The sequence below is a fragment of the Microtus oregoni genome, unplaced genomic scaffold (assembly GCF_018167655.1).
Source record: "Microtus oregoni isolate MIOR12 unplaced genomic scaffold, Mior012 000073F_001, whole genome shotgun sequence".
NCBI classification, from domain to species: domain Eukaryota; kingdom Metazoa; phylum Chordata; class Mammalia; order Rodentia; family Cricetidae; genus Microtus; species Microtus oregoni.
This window is the reverse complement of record NW_024543981.1, coordinates 1,617,447-1,633,852: the sequence shown is the minus strand read 5'-3', so window position 1 is coordinate 1,633,852 and position 16,406 is coordinate 1,617,447. Positions and strand designations below refer to the sequence as shown.

The 16,406-nt window shown below is 51.0% G+C and overlaps 1 protein-coding gene across 1 annotated transcript; it reads left to right on the top strand.

The window, feature by feature from the left end:
• Positions 1–10,248: 10,248 nt before the first annotated feature.
• Positions 10,249–12,323, top strand: LOC121441058 (PWWP domain-containing DNA repair factor 3B-like). Its single transcript, XM_041642190.1, has one exon. The coding sequence runs from the start codon at positions 10,249–10,251 to the stop codon at positions 12,295–12,297; it is 2,049 nt and encodes a 682-aa protein (XP_041498124.1). The 3' UTR covers positions 12,298–12,323.
• The last annotated feature ends 4,083 nt before the right edge of the window (positions 12,324–16,406 follow it).

The following is a 16,406-nucleotide window of genomic DNA, read 5'->3' as shown; positions in this document are numbered from 1 at the left end:
TTATTTAATTTTGTAATTTATTTTATTGTCACACTGTGTTTGTGAGTCTTAGTTCTGAACGATCTCAGGGTACTTTCCAATATCCCCTCCCCCTCCCCTTGCTCACACTGTGTTTGGTGACAGTGGGAGTGGCTGTCACCAGCCTGTTCTAGGTAGATACAGTGACAAGATCACATGCTGACAAAGAAACAATGGATGCTTTGTTTACACCAGAGAAATAATAAATATGGTCTTATAAAAGTGAAAAAAAAGAGAGTTTCTATGTAGTCAGGCCTCCATATTCATCCTGCACATGTTACTGAGATCATCGTTACCAGGATTTTTTTCCCCCAAATTGTGCTTTATTTAATCGTGTCAAAAACAACCCACCTGGGGTCAGTCTCTAGAAGTTTGAACCAACATCTGCTAAATAACTAAGGTATTTGCAGACAGATTTCATTTTGATCTCGTGGGGATCGTTACACTTTTCACCGTGGCATTTGTAGGGAGCCCCATGACGATCCACACCCCTCTGTGATGAAGTGCAGCCCCCGGGGGCCCTTCTATCTGCCCCTCGACAAGTCACCTCATAGGCCAAGTTTGGATCTTCCAGGCACAAGCCTGATCACCTCCGCACACTCTGACACAGTTTCTCTTTGAATAAGCAGTCACCCACCAAGAGGAGCCTACTCCAAGACCTTTCCCTCAGAAACCTCTTTCTCTTTAGAGGAAGGTAACACCTAGACATTGCCTGCCTCCACAAGCATGCTTTCCTACTGGCTGGAACAACTCCTATGCATGAGAGATGCCTCGCATGTGGGCCCAGCTGGTGCACAGACATGAGGAGAGTGTGTGTGTTTGTCTGTGTGTGTGCGTGTGTGTGTGCGTGTGTGTGTGTGTGTGTGTGTGTGTGTGTGGCAGAATGGGGGTGGGGTAGTGCCTGGCGTGTGTGGTAGGTGATACAGCACCAAGTACTGTGGATCCAGGCTGACTCTGATTTTGGAACCACCAGATCTTCAGAAGAGGGACCCACCCAGATAACGTGACCACACTTCAGCCACATTTCCCTGAGAGTTCTCTTCCCTTGGGAAGCTTGTCCCACCTGAGTGGGCCCCACATCCCCGAATGGGATGATGTGTGATCAGGTGGAGAAGCATGCAGGCATGCATGGATGAGCCTGCTGCAAGGAGCTAAAGGACTAGACCCATGCAAGTAAGGAAGCTTGTGTGTTGACCTCGACTTGAAGGTGCACACGACTGGTCCGGGAACTGCAGTAACGGGGGCTCGAAGGGACAGGACTTCCTTCACCAGAACACATGCTGTCCTGCCCACTCCTTCAGGGCCCTGCGGTCCTGACAGAGCTTTCTGAGATCTCCCCTCTGTCCTTGATTGCAGTCTGATGCAGAAGGGAGGCTCCAGACATCACATGGTGGGCCCTAGTGACCAGTCACTCGCCAAGGTGGACCTGCTTCACCACCATCCTCTGAGACTGTCCTTTCACTCGAGGGGGATCACACCTAGTTCGTCCTCACTTCCTGAACCTAAGAATCCCTGATTCTGGAAGAGCGGAAAGGAGGGTAGGCAAGGGTCTAACCAAGGCTCTTCCACTTCCATGGTAAGATTCACCTAGAAATCATGTCTAGGGACTCTGGGCTTGCAGTCACACATGGCTGAAACGGGACCCCACTATCGAGGGTGGGAAAGGCCCAGAGCACCTCCTCTTCTCGGTGTGCCCGCCCGTCTAGCTCTCTGCCCTGGACCAATCTGGAAAATGCCCAAGAGGTACAAAAGGTGCCTCCTGGAAGGTCCCTAGTCCCTCCAGCAGCAGGCAAAACTGCCCTGCCCAGTGCCCTCGGGCCCTGGGGCCCCAGCACAGCTTCCTCAGACTGCTCAATCTGGCCTCCTCCAGTCACATTCAGAAGCAAGGCTCTGGACATCACGGGCTCTCCTGGGGCCCCATACCTCGTCACAAACCTAGGAGGACAGGATTCACGTTGATCCCCACAGACCCTCCTCACCCACGAAGGTGCGTCACACCTAGCTAGGCCCACGGGGCAATGACACATACGTGACTTGAGTGTTGGGGTGGCACACGCGTGTCCCGGAATAGAGCGGATTAAGGCTTGCGAGGACCTGAACACCCACCGCCCCTTTCACCTAGGCCCGCCCTCCACGGATGTCCCGGAGGACATCGGAAGTGCCCAGAAACCTCGGAACGGGCCATGGGGAGGTCCCTAAGTCTTTCCCCAAGCACCCCTGTTTCTGGTCCGCTCTTCTCAGTCCCGCTCTTCTCAGTCCCGCGTCCCTCACAAAGCATTCCTAGACTTTCCTCCGGGAACCTGGGCCATGAGGAGAGGAGATGTGGTGTGGAATTCAGGAGCCAGGCACCAACCACCTCAGGGAAGATCCTGGGTCCTAACACCTGGTCACTCACCTAGAGGAATGGCCTCGGGAGGGCGACCCGAAACCCGGCTTCCCTTCGGCAGTGGTCACAGCCAGTTAGTTCTCACTTCCGGTAAATCGTCGGCCTCTGTGGAAAAGCGTGGGCGCGTGAGCATGCGTGCTCCTGTCCAATGTCTTTAGGCCCGCCCACAACCACGCACAAGCACGTATGCACGCAGGCATGCACACACGTATGCACACGTCGAGGGGAAATTTCCCTTTAAGGCTCGGGAGGACCTTAAACACCCACACTCGTGTTTTGACTCAGCACAACTGTGGACCTGTGGACCCGGATGAATGTCTCACTGGCCCAGACATCAGAAAGGGCCATGTGGTAGGTCCCTGGTCCTTTGTGAGCACACATATCGTCCCGCCCACTCTTCTCAGTCCCTGCTTCCTATCAGAGCTTTCCACACAGCCCTTCCAGGCCTCCTCCACTCCACTGGGGAATTTGGGCTCAGGACGTCATCTCAGAGACTAACCTGGGTTTCAGTAACTACTCACTCACCCAGAGGGACGCAGCTCTCCACAATCCTCAGACTCCCTTAGCTCTTTGTCCTCCGGGTGGGCGAGGGAGGGGGCGGCATCCCAGGTCGGCCTCACTATGGGGAAGTGTTCTACCTCTATAGAAAACCATGTCAGCATATGTGAGCCAGGCTGGTGCTGGTCCGTCTTGAGACCGAACCTGCAATGAAGCATACTTGACTTGGAGCTTTCGGTTGTGCATGCACAAAGTGGAAACTCACCTAGGAAGGGCTGAAAGTGCCTGGAACACCTCTGCTCCCTGTTTGCAATGCTCCCACATGTGGAAGTAAGGACCTGTGCGGAATGGTGGGAATGCTCAAAGGGTACTGAACGAGCCATGTGGAAGGCCCCGAGTCTCTGCAGGGGCATACAAGCGGTCCTGCTCATGCCTCGGGGTCCCTAGCACCTTCAGGAAGCTTTCCCAGGCAGCCCTTCTGGGCCTTGTCCACTCCAGGGTGGAAGCGAGGCCCATGATCACCTCGCGGGCCCTGAAGCGTAGTCACCCGCCTTTAGATGGGAGATGTCCCCCTATAGGCCTTGTGGCGTCACCATTTTCACAGGCTTTCATCCATGTCCGTCAATCCAGCCATTCCCTGGGATGAGTGCCTTTTAGAGGCCCTCAGACCCCAGGCCTTAATGTCCTAATTCTTCAGCTCCTTCCCTCACTCCGCCAGTGTCCCCCAGGCTCCACTTTTATGGGAGCTTTCTAACTACTGTCAACATACAAACAAATGGAAGGAGATTCCTCAAACTGTCCCTGCCACCGCTACTGCTGCCAACAAGATTGGTCGGATCCATGAGGCGGCTGTTCTCAATTCCAGCCTTTTGCTACCACCACGGCTCGTGGTATGGTGGTTCAGTACAGGGCGGATCACGCCTCTGGGTCTCTCTTTTTATTAAACTTAAAATCCCTGCAGCTCAAATTTCATGGCTTTTCCATACACTATATGTCCCGCTGCCATTTTGACTGAGGTCAGGTGAACTTACCATCATCTTAACTGAGATCAGATGATTTCACTGCCATCTTAACTGAGAGCCAGGTAGATGACCAAGTCCTGTCATCTTTACTGAAGTTTTCCCTGTCTGCTCGCCCAGTGCTGACTCTGTTGCTTGTGTGTTTTGTGCAGTGGCACACCTTAGGTTGGCCGCACCAAGAACATCCACTTTGCCCAATTCCTGTTCCCTCTATGTGTATGTTCATACATGTAACTTAGGTGCACCTATGTTTACCGTTAAATGTTATAATTGTCTGTTCATTGCATCTCATTTCAGACTACAGAAACAATAAGTCTTATGTTTTATGCTGGCATGTACTTTTAAGTTTCTTACAAAAACACTTTATATTTGATCCAAACCTCACTTAAAATGCATTAAGATGTTCTCTACTATTGTCAGTTCTGCCGTTAACTTTCTATTGCAAGCAGTTTTTTTTTTCTTTCTGTCCTTTTACAAATTTAAATCTTGCCTGATAAATTAAGAGCCGGTACAGTCAAGCTCAGGCCCGGCTCTCCAGGCAGATTCTATACTGTAGTTCCACCTGATAAACGGCCCACAACTGCTCCGAGATCGGGGAGACATGGCATTTAAATATTTAATTATTAAAAAACTTTTCATAACAAAAAGAGACAGGTTGGCTCCTAGCAGCAGCACTCTACTTCCTTCAAAGAAGACAGAAAGCAAATGGGTACAGAACAACGTCCATCCACACTTTGCTTCGACTGCCGAGCGCTGACCACTGAGAAAAACTGCTTTTCATCTGAACTGAGGATCTCCAGACATGAAAAGAATCTCTGGAATCGACAGCCTAGCTGCTCAGGTCAAGGTAGGCTTGTCTGCCTACATATTTCGTAGCCCACAGGATCTTCTGGAGCCTGTCAGGCCCTGCTCTAAACATCAAAAGGCAAATGCGACCTTCAGTGACCACGGAGAACCCTGAGGTCTAGGTGCTAAACAAGTAAGTTCTCTGTTCGTTTTTTAATCAGTAATTTAAGTAAACTTTCATCCTTCTCAAAGATCTCTGATGTAGTTTGACAGCTGAGAGATTTTGTCAGTTTAAAAGGACAACCTCACCAAACAAATTCCAGTAAAATACAAATACAAGATCTGCAGGTTATAAAGGTGTGAACTTTTATAAACACAAGTTATCAAATTTCTCTCACACGCTGTCTTCCACAGTCATAACACTTTTCATTGTGCAATAATATCTGTCACAGCCATTCTGACATAAATATGCTACTGTTTATACAATGTATATGTCTGAAACTTCTTTTTTCACAAACCCTAAGAATTCTTGTGAGTTCCAGGAAAAAACAGTCAGAAATACCCCCTTCAATTCCCTGGTCCTAATTTTTTTTCCCTAAACTTAACTTTGTCCTCTGTTCTGCCATTACCTTAAACAGGTGTAAGAGGTGTGGTGTGGTGTGTGTGTGTGTGTGTGTGTATGTGTGTGTGTGTGTGTGTGTGTATTGTTTGGTGTCTGTGTGAGAGTGTGTCTGTGTATGAGTGTGTTTGTGTGGTGTGTGGTATGTGTGTGTGTGATTTAAATGAGATAGCCTCCACCACATGGGGATATTGAATACTTCTTTTCTCCTAGATGGCTGATGTTTGGGTTTGTTTTGGGGTGTGCCACTGCTGCAGGAAATATGTCACTGTGCATGGCTTTGAGGTTTCCAAAGCTTCCTGCCATTTGAAGTGGGTTCTCTCTCCTTTCTGCTTGAGAGTCACCATGTATTTTTTTTTTTGTGAGGACAGGGGTGGGGGGAATGATGCTGCCACCTGATTTCCTGGAGGTTCACGGTCCTCCATATTTGTTGCAAAGTGACCTAGAACACTTATTTCCAGCTGGAGAGACAAAGTGCCTGCCTTCCAAATTCTGTCAGGTGAAAAGGTGTCCATCTCAGACCTGGCCCCTGCCCGATCTTATTATAGTAGAAGGTAGAACGGAGCCTGTCAGCTCTTGTCTTGCCTTGTCCCGGCCCCTTGTCAAAGCCCAGCGCCAAGGCCCCTGCACCCTGGAATGGCAGGCAGCATCTTCTTCTGTTGTTGTGTGCATGCTTACTCTTTTTCATGCGTGCAGCTGCAGGGGATGGTGGGGGAACTAGGTGACAGAGATGTAAGTGAACAGTCAGGCAGCCTCCTTCCTGATTTCTACAGAGAACTGGCTACTTACTAGGGGAGAACGTTTTTCCAATGACACTGTGGTTGCCATGACAATGGGGACAAGCCATTCTTTCCTGGTTACAGATACATTAGCGAAAGATACTCACAGAGTGGAGAAGTGGGATCACTAGACAGACACGCGAGGCACACAGGTAGGTACCTGCAGCCATCCTGAGTGAATGTGAGCTGGGCCCGTGAGTGTGCCGTGGGTATGTGCTGGCTCTTTCGTGGGACAGGAAAGGTTCTGGCTATTACTGTTTGACGCGAAGCCCCAAGGACTGGTGCTCAGCCAGCCCTGTCTCTTTGTCCTCGGGTGACACCTCACCGCGTTGGTGCCAGCTTTATCCTTTCAGGCCCTGAAAGGATAGCTCGGCAACCTACGTAAATGGCTGCCTCGTCGCTGTTTGGCAATGATTGTCACATGTGCTCTTGACAGAATGGCCGTGTTGGTGCGATGGCACCTTACCCGAGAGAGTTGTAGCTTGTGTTGTCTGAGAGAGAGAAGCTAGAAGGCATTTAAGGAGGAGGTAAACGTGGATGAGGACTGGCAGTTCCCTTGGAGGATAGAAGCCGAGGTCTCCAGATCTCTTGGCCTGGAGACCTGACACAAGAAGGGAAGAAATGCCTCCAAAAGACAGCCGCCTCTAAAGTGGCCACTAATCGCAGCTAGGCAGACTGAGGCAAAAAAAGAAGAAAAAAGAAAAAAAAAGTCAGTGCGGTATGAGAGCACCTGAAGAAGGGGCAGCGTTTGTTCCCTCGACGGCTGTTAGTTTGTGCCCGGGTCGGAGTCTTTGCTCTGCTCACAGATGGGTTAAGCATCAGCTGGGCTGTGTTACAGGGTGTACAGCTGGGGTTTCCCTCTGACCCAGCAGCCCATCATCGGCATCTCTCCCTGTATCTCGGCCCCTGCGTGTGAACAATATGCTCTGTGCCCTTCTCGCACCCTCTCGTCAGACTGGGCCCCGTCTGTTTGTCTCACCACAGGGAGGGAAGCCATCTGGAAGTTCCCATCTGGACAAAACGTGAATGGACGTCGCACACGGAGACCGTGTGCGAGTTCTTGACAGAAGGCCTCGGGCACGGGGCCAAAGCATGTGTTGAGACAGGGATTTCAGGATTCCATCTTGCACCCTTCTCCGTGCACCTCTGGGGAAGACTTTGCTGCTTTCATTGCAAAGGTAACTGTCGAAGGTAGTGCACTAGAGGTGATGCCTGAATCGATGGAGCCGGGTGGCAAAACTGACAATATTTAAGCAGGCTGTAGAAGACGGAGGGCTTTTCTAACGCATGGCACAGTAGGCCTGCACAGATGGACTACACATGCCGGGGAGAGCGTGGCCTGATATGGGTGCAGACGCTTTTCTCTGTGACTGAGTTACAGATGCTGCCTGGATGTCCTGGCATGTGGGCTTGAACACAAACTTGATATTCCCGGGTATGTTTTCTAACTCAGGAAGTGTGTGAGGCTGAGAACATCACGCCTGAGGGAAGCAGAAGCTCCTGCAGGCACCCCAGCCTGGGGTGGAAAGCTTGCATTCTATAACTATAACGCGGGCCTCCGTGATTGCTAAGGGCACCGAGTGAGCAGTGGGCTCTCTCGTGCCCGAGGTGTGGTACCCGCATATGGATGGTGGCATGGTTCCTTGGGCTAGATGGTGCTCAGTCAGCCTTGCTGGTGAGCATGTGCTCAGACGGTCCAGCAGAGGGCAGCCGGAAGTAACTGAGGTGCCTGTGTTTTCCTCTGTGTCCTCAGCAGATAGATACCTGTGGCCGAGGACTCCACGGAGGCTGGATCAGAGCAGGCCAACCCTGTGAGGTCACACAGATTTCTCGGAGGAAGAACTACTGCGGGTGATCCCTAAATTGGGCCCCAGATTGCACAGTCCACATTTACTATTGCATCACCCAGCAGGTGTGGCCTGGGCCAGACCTAGACTCCTGCATGTTGAGAGCCACTTTATGCACTGTGAGATCAGATTGGAAGTCGGTAAGACTTGAACGGGAATACAGCAGAGGGGACACTGCACATTTGAGCAGTGAATAGGGATCTGGTGCTAGAATTACCGACGGGTGTTTATGGATACAGAGGGTGGGAAGGGGAGGGCTGAGGGACTGAAGCGAATATCATTTGCCTCCCATATTTCTGTCCGGTCGGGAATTCCCATGGGTAAGGCAAGGCCTGGAGTCCCTAAGGGAGAGGTCGGGGTGCCCACACTCACCGAAGGGGTCGTGGGCTAACAGGAGTCCCCAAAATGACCAGGGTCCTCAGGGAACTGCGTCAGGAGCCCCGGGTCCACAGTGCTCTGAGGCGCTGTGCCTGGTGCTGGCCCGGTAATGACAGAAGCCGCCTGCGTCTTGGCAGGAACAGTGAGCTACTGTGGCTTGTGAGCCATCCGTGGTTCTTCCGTGTGTGGTCATCGGCACCCTCAGTGGGCCTCTCCTGAGGATCAGACAGATGTGGGCTTTGTTTCCAGAGTGCATGCACGACATGCATGGCATGCTCACTGCTGATAGGAAAGCGCGGACCCAAGGCAAGAGCAGTCAGGAAAGGAGTAGACCCCTGACACACACCCACTCACAGTAAGCAGAAAGGGACGAGACTCCACTGAGAAGCACGGGGGAGGCCCTGTGTGGAGAGGCAGAGAATGGAGGGACATGGACGGGAGAGCTACGCTACAGATGAGATTGGACACCACTTAAGATTCAAAGCATGCCTTCTGGACTTAGGGGATGGGCAAGTGACCATCCAGGGCTTCAAACAGCCGCTTTGATTTCCTGTCTGTCTAAGACGACCCTGTGGATTGACATTATGGCACAGAGGTTGTGGGCAGGAGAGTTCTGTGGCCTGGGATCTGATGGTAGAACAGTGCCCATCGCCAGCAGATATGGGTGTGCAGGGCCCATGGACTTGAGGCAGCAGCAGGAGAGTGGGCAATACCAATGGCGACACTTACCCTGTTGCTCTCATCTGACACTACTGAGTCTGCCAATGAAGGTGTAAGTCATAAACAATGCCACACCAGTTTGGAATTATGATTAATAGCGTGGTATTTATTTAAAGGGGAAAATATTTACAGATCACCCTCAGCCCTCTGCACAACCAGGAAGGGAGTCTAGTCGCCACCGGAGCAGGAAGTGAAGAGAGAGAGGAGAGGGAAGTGGCCGCTTTTTTAAAGGGAGAGAGACCACGCCCCAATGGGCTGGTATCTCAGCGGCGATAGGCTGGAGGAGTGGGAGGACCTCCCTTACATGCCATTTAGAAAGCATTTCTCCACGGTGAAGTGCTTTCCTTGGGGGGGGGGGGCTCTCCTTTGTGCCAAGCGTGCACTTGATCCCATAGCGAGGTCCAGCACGGAGTTGGGAGCAAGAGGTCAGAACCAAACTATGAGGGGGCGGGGGAAGGGGAGGGAGGCCAGAAGCTATGACAGTGACAGCAACCATCCTTACCTGCCATGTTATGCAAATCGCCATGAAGATTTCCACACACACACACACACACACACACACACACACACACACACACACACACACCGTTCCTCAACCTGGTATCATACTGGTGCAGAAGGCAAGGTGCACTAGGTGTGCACAGGCTTCCTGGGGTGGAGCACAGGGGGGGTTAGCTCCCTAGGAAAGAAAGCAATGAGGCTCCCCCCACTCGGATGGAATCCCAGGGAGCCCCCAAGGCATTGGATGGGCAGGAAAATACACAAGCCAAGTAAAGACACTCACCTCTCCGGGAGGAAGTTCACCACCCCAGCCTCAGGGTGGGCGACCGTGTGTCACACATCTGCTCTGGATCCTTCCATATCTTCTCAGGCACACACCCTCATCCCTGTGGAACGACAGACTTTGGGCACCCCCTTGCTTTCTCTCTCCTCACCTCACTGAGCTCTTGCTTCAGTATCCACTAAAGGCTAATTCCGTCCTAAGGCAGCTCTGCTTCCCTCTCTCACACTTACAGGGCAGGCCCACATCACCCTGAGAGAGGCCCTCAGGTTGAGCTTGTCTACCAGATTCTGGAGGGAGGACAGCACCGCAGGCAGGGGAGCCAGGCCAGACAGAGACGACCAGCAGGGAGCAGTGCCCACCACAACGCAGGGGGTCACCCTGCCCTGATCAGAACAGCCCCAGAGTTCCATCGCCATGGACTCTGCAGAGTATGTGCTCTGTGGCTGGAAGGGCCAGCTGTGGCCTGCAAGGGTGTTGACCAGACCCAGGACCTCGGCCCATAGTAAGAGGAGAGGGGCCTCTTTCCTGGAGGTCCAAATTCTCTCTGTTGGTGAGAAGACCAGAGTGAGGAGCACAGAGGCGAGGCCCCTAACCAAGTCTGAAATCGTAACCATCGCCTCCTTGGCCGGAAAGGAGTCACAGGGCAGTGGCCCACCAGGTCAGACCAGGGCATACAGAAGAGCCCTCAAGGTGGCCCTGGATGTTCTGGGCGAGGGAACCCGCTTGTATCAGGGAGAAAGGGCAGGTGGCCGAAGAACCAGCACAGTGGCTCCCAAGGTTCCAAAAGAGGAGACCAGCTCCAGCCCATGCCAGCGCCCGCGCTCCCAAGGGCGCAACCAGAAAGGCCAAGGGCTCTCCCACAGGAGTCCTGGGAAGCGAGGCCGCCCAGGACCTGTGTTGATGGGCTCAGGGAATGAGCCTGCAGTGCAAGGGGGGGAAGCCCAGGCCCACGCCGCTGTAGAGTCCCCTTACTCTGAAATGCAAGGGAACACATTAAGGGGCACCAGAGCGCGGCCAAGTTCCTGCAAGACGCCAACAGGAAATGCTGGTGATAATCCTGGCAAGAGAAAGTTGAGCACCCGGGCCTCTAGGGAGGGTGCCCGTGCTAATGAGCATAGACCTGCCTCTGGGCCACCGAGGAGGCACGCCTCTACCTCGCCCAAAGCTCTCAAGCAGCAAGTACAGTGTGGCGGCCTAGAGATCCGGGCCATTTTAGCCCAAAGGAAGACCACCCTCCCGGAGAACAAGGAGGATCCCGGCCCGCCGACCCCGAGGCCACACTCAGAGGGGGCATCGGCAGCCTGCGCGCCTCCACTCCCGATCCTGCGAAGATCAGTCCGCATTGCTGGCAGGAAAAGGAAGATCCATGTGCTGTGTGCACATTGTGGGCTCTCGGGACTGCAAACTCGAGTGCACTCGAAGGTGACTAAGGCCAGGGTCAAGGGGAGAGCCCCTGGAGTTCAGGAAGACTGCCAAGCCACCAGTGTGGCTTCTGCCCAGGAGACGGATACCATCGAACGAGGGATGCTGGTCTGGTTCAAATTCCAGGACCACCCTTTCTGGCCGGCGGTGGTCAAGAGTGTCAGCAAGAACGACAAGACGGCCAGGGTGCTGCTGATCGAGGGCAACATGCAGTTTGAGCGCAGGGGTGTCCGCGTCCCTCTCCGCAAGCTAAAGCTCCTGGACTGTGGGGAGAGATTCTCCCTCCTGAGGAGAGCCAGCAAAGTGTACGGCCAGGGCATCAACTGGTGCCTCTCGGTGATCGACCGCTACAGAGAGGACCTCGCCTGTGGCTCCTTCCGGGGCTCCTTTATGGACTACTACACCGCCCGAGCCAGTTACCCGCTGAGGAGAGCCATTCAAGAGGGCGACCTGCGCATTGATTTCCCCAAGGTGAGCTATGCCGACTTGGAAGACTGGGAGGAGGAGACCGCCCCCAGTGGGAAGAGGCCCCACAAGAAACTCCTGCCTGACCGCATGAGAGCCGCTTGGGACAGAGCCAACCAGAAGCTCGTAGACTTCATCGTGAAGAGAAAGGGTGCCGACCTGCACCTGCTGGACATCGTGAAGGGCAGGAAACCGTCCCGGTGGCTGGACGACCTCTGGAAGTCAAAGAGGGAAGTCTTCTGCATTGAGACCTATCTGGAGGATGAGGACCAGTTGTATCTCATGACCAGACATTTGCAAGAAATATCCAAGGAAGCAGACCAGGCCCTGCTCTCGCTGGCAAGAGGAGACCAAGTCCGGCTCACCATGGAGGTTCTTCTTCCAGAGGCAATCATCTGCTCCATCGCTGCCCTGGATGACCTCAGCTACAAGGAGGCAGAAGAGAAGTACCTGCGTGGCCCACCTGTGCACTATCGTGAAAAAGAGCTTTTTGAGAAGACCATCCTAAAGGCAGCCCAGAAGAGGTCAGCAGCCAGGATTGGGGCTGGCAGGGACCCTCCTGCGCCCACTCCTTAGAAGGGAGCCTCCTCCTTTCTGCCATCACCCCCTGCAGCTCCACCTCCAAAAGAGAACCATCTGGGAGACTGTGGGGCTTGCTATGACCGCTCCTCACTGCATACGTGTTTCTCCACACACAGAACCCCCCCCCCCCCCAATTAAACGTTCACGAACGTGCTTGACGTTTCAGATTGTCTACATGGATTCGGCAATTCCTGTTAGCTTCAGGCCGGGCCTAGCCCTCTGTGGCCTGTGCCCAAGCGTGGAGAAGTCCCGTGGGGTCTCCTCTCTGGACCAGCTATGGGTGGAGTATTAGCTAGCTATGTGCAGACTTGCCCTCTCTGCATGGACCCCACACACCCAGACAGCACACCAGGTTCCTGATGACACTGTGTCTCTCTGTGTATCTCCGACTCTTCCCCATACTCCCTGTCCTCTCTAGGGTGCCTTGGATGTGGCAGGTCCCATTGCTTTCTCCATTACCTCCCTCTTTGCTCACTCACGTTGAAGGAGAGGAACACATGTGTGCTTTGAGGCTGTGCTTTGAAGCCAAAGAAGGGGTTGGAAATGTTGTGACCCTAGGGATAGCCTGATTTCAAAGGACCCTCCCCCTCTCTTTGTGTGTGTCTCTCTGCGTGTGTCTCTCTCTGTCTCTCTATTTATCTCTCTGTGTGTGAGCACGCTTGAACACGTGCATGTTTGTGAGTGTGTGTGTGTGTGCTCCTTTTGATCCTCCTGTCTCTGTCTCCCTGGTGCTGAGATTAAACATACCTGTCCACATACCTTTTTTTCAAATGAGTACTGGATGATGAAGGCAGATTTTACATTATTAATTTCTTTCTGTTATTTAAATATAGTTTTTAATTCTTTGCCTATAAGTTCTTGCAAATTGTTCTTAATGAGAAACTTTACTCTGAGATCAGCAATTTTTGGAGAAAGTATATTATTTTTGTTGTTGTTATTTATTTGGTTTTGTGCTGGACTTGGTTTGTTTCCTGAGTTTCTCTTTTTTCTTTTTTAAATTCTCATTTCCTTTCTTCTTTCACTGGGAATAATTACAATGTTTACAAGAGGACTAAAGTCATAATAACTTTGCAGTGTTGTTTTCCTCTATGACACGGGGATTTAGACCAGAGGCTCTATGTCTAGCCTTTCTCTGAACACTCCCATAGGTTTTAGAATCTATGTTCCTTTGGGTCTTGCCCTGTGTCAAATCTGGTCCCTCCTGTGGGTCCGCAGCTTCCTTTGAAGCAGCAACAAGATGTGCATTCCCCTCACGTAGGGTTTTCCTGTCCTTATTCTGGGTCAACAGCTGCCTCTGCTGCTGTGAGGTGTCAAGACCAAAATTCCTATCTGCTCTGGTACCCATCTTCTTCCAGTAGGACCGCATCTAAACTATCTAAACTAAATTAAGTGTCCAGCAACCCTCTCCCAATAAGGTTACATCCTGAGGTAACAAGAGCCAGAGCCTTCCTCTTATGAGTGTGGATTTGTGGAAAATTGAATCTACATCACCCAGGAATCCAGGTCCCTGGAGTCTCCATGAGGTGACTAGCACAGAAGTGCATTTGAATAAAGACCTCTTTCTTGCAAGATGTTGACTTGTTCATGAATGTTGGTTGACTTCCTAAAGTAGCTATCACCGAACCCCACAAGACAAAAGGGCAAGCCAGGCAGACCATGTAGGCTGGTAATTTGAGCTAGAAGGAACAAGTGCCCTTGGGTTACATATTCATAACTCCAGGCTGGACAATCAGGCTGCTGTGTCCATCTGTGCTGCTGTAACAAAATACCTAACGCAGATTTAACTTACATGAAAACTGTAAATTTACCTCTCCCATCTCTGGGTGTTGGGTCACTCACCCCTGTTTAGGCTGAGAAACTAGCCAGATGGTCTTCAAGGCACGATCAATCCACCACTGATTTCCAGTGAGCTTGAAGCTAGCTAAATTGTATCATCATTTTATCTCTCTCATGTCTTCATTTCCCACTGTTCCCACACACACACCATAGCACCTGCACTTAGAACTGCAGTCGGGCAAGTGTCTGGGGAGTAAAGAACACATGGAGATGTAGGTCACTCTTGAAACAAGAATGCTAATTTATTATGTTCCAGGGCAGCTTATATAGTGCTCTCCTTGATTAGTGATTATGTCCTAGCTCTCAGGATTTTCTACTGCAAGCCCACCAGAAACCACTTCCTTGTTCTTAGGAACTCATGAGAGTCCCATGCTCAGAGCAACTCTCTCTCTCTCTCTCTCTCTCTCTCTCTCTCTCTCTCTCTCTCTCTGTGTGTGTGTGTGTGTGTGTGTGTGTGTGTGTGTGTCTGTGTGTCTGTGTGTTTGTTTGTTTGTTTGTTTGCCACTGGCTCTTACAACCCAGAAGACAGACTCACTTGCCATCTAAGGCAATGTGATCCTGAAAATGTCAGGGCACACATAGATGTCAGCCCATTCCACTTTTTCTGAAGGCCAGAGAGTTTGAGCTTATTTTTGCTTTCTCAAAGTTGTTGACAGCAGGTGTGTCCACAAAGGAGACATGCTGACCTGTGGTATGGTTAATTAGTATTTTGAGTGTTGAAGTAGATACCTCTACCAAAGTCAGAAAATTCAAGTCTATTCCTTGTGTCATGCTAATATAGTCTGTTATCTCCCCTCTCCACCTTTGGACTAAATTATAAGCCTGTAGAAAATAAGTGAGGTGGATTCAGTATTCCCTGACTGTTCCTCCCGATGCTGTTCTATTTCTGTCTCTTATTTCTCCTATATCTCTGTTCCTTTTGCCTAATAATTTTAATCCTCATGCTCCTACCCTGGAACGTACAAGTTTTCTTGAAGCTGATTTTTGACTGGAAAGGCTCCTTTTAGTAAGGGCACCTGCTTGCTTTCCAGGAGGGAGTTCTCAATGCTCAAAAGCAGAGAGCTCTCCATAATTTATCTGGTGATGACATGGAAATAAGTGCTACTAAGAAGGATGAGCAGGTAGAGGGGTCAGAGTACAGGCATGAAGAGTAGGACACCAGGCTAGGAACTATGGAAAAGAAGGGCTGTCCTTGTTCGTAAAATTGATAACCTTTGGTAGTGAGAGAAATAGTATTTGGAGGGGAAAAACAAAGGAAAGGAAAGGAGAGGAGAGGAGAGGAGAGGAGAGGAGAGGAGAGGAGAGGAGAGGAGAGGAGAGGAGAGGAGAGGAGAGGAGAGGAGAGGAGAGAAAAGGAAAGGAATATGTTTGCCACCTTTGTTGAAGTAACCTGATAGACGGCATCTGTAAAGGTGGGTGAAGCACAGGGAAAGAGCAGGTATGCAAAGGTGCTTGAAGCACCCTAGTTGAAACATCTCAATTGTTAAATGCCTGAGGGGCATCCAAATGGACATTCTGATGCACATGGGAAGATCTGGAGGAGGGATCACTACCAGCATAGAACATCTCTGAACTACAGTTAGGAAATCACCCACTATACTGAGCTCCAACAAAGGAACAGGAAGGGAAAAAAAAAGAGGTGGAGAGGTGGAAGAATAACTTCAGCTGAGAAGCAGGAAAAGAGGCAGAAGGTCAGTTCAAAGGCAGGAAGGGGTGTCCCAGAAACCAAGAAAGGAAAGATTAGAGAAGGAAAAGCTACTAACTGCTGAGACATAGAGACATTGTGTACAAAGAAGAAACAAAGGAAGACAACTGAGGTGTCACTACCAATGTCCTAGAGCAGAGGGAGAAAAATGACCCTATAAAGAAGCAAAGTCCTCTCTCAGAGAGAAGGATAGAGGGAAAGGAGTGACCAGCCTAAAAACTGGGAAATGTGTTGATTATCTGTTTGTAAGCCCACTGGGCCAGCTGGTAACACTAGACCATCCTGAATATTTATGTTCCCAAGGGAGAGCCTTCTCTGAGGAAAGACCACAGGAAAATTACCTCCAAACCAAGAAAGAAGACAAGGTATTCATTGTATGATCCATGACAGGTCAAACAGGGAATTTCATTAGACGAAAATTCTCATATCAGACATAACAGCAGTAACTGGCCTGTATGAGAACAGACAGTGCGGGCTCTGGAGGCTGAGTAAGGGAGTGATTAGGTACTTTAGGCCAATTGACAAAGTTGGGTTGTAACAGAAAACTTAAAATTTTTTCTTG

What these genes read in the sequence shown, in the direction of transcription:
- LOC121441058 (XM_041642190.1), top strand. Translation starts at nt 10,249, where the DNA reads ATGGACTCTGCAGAGTATGTGCTCTGTGGCTGGAAGGGCCAGCTGTGG.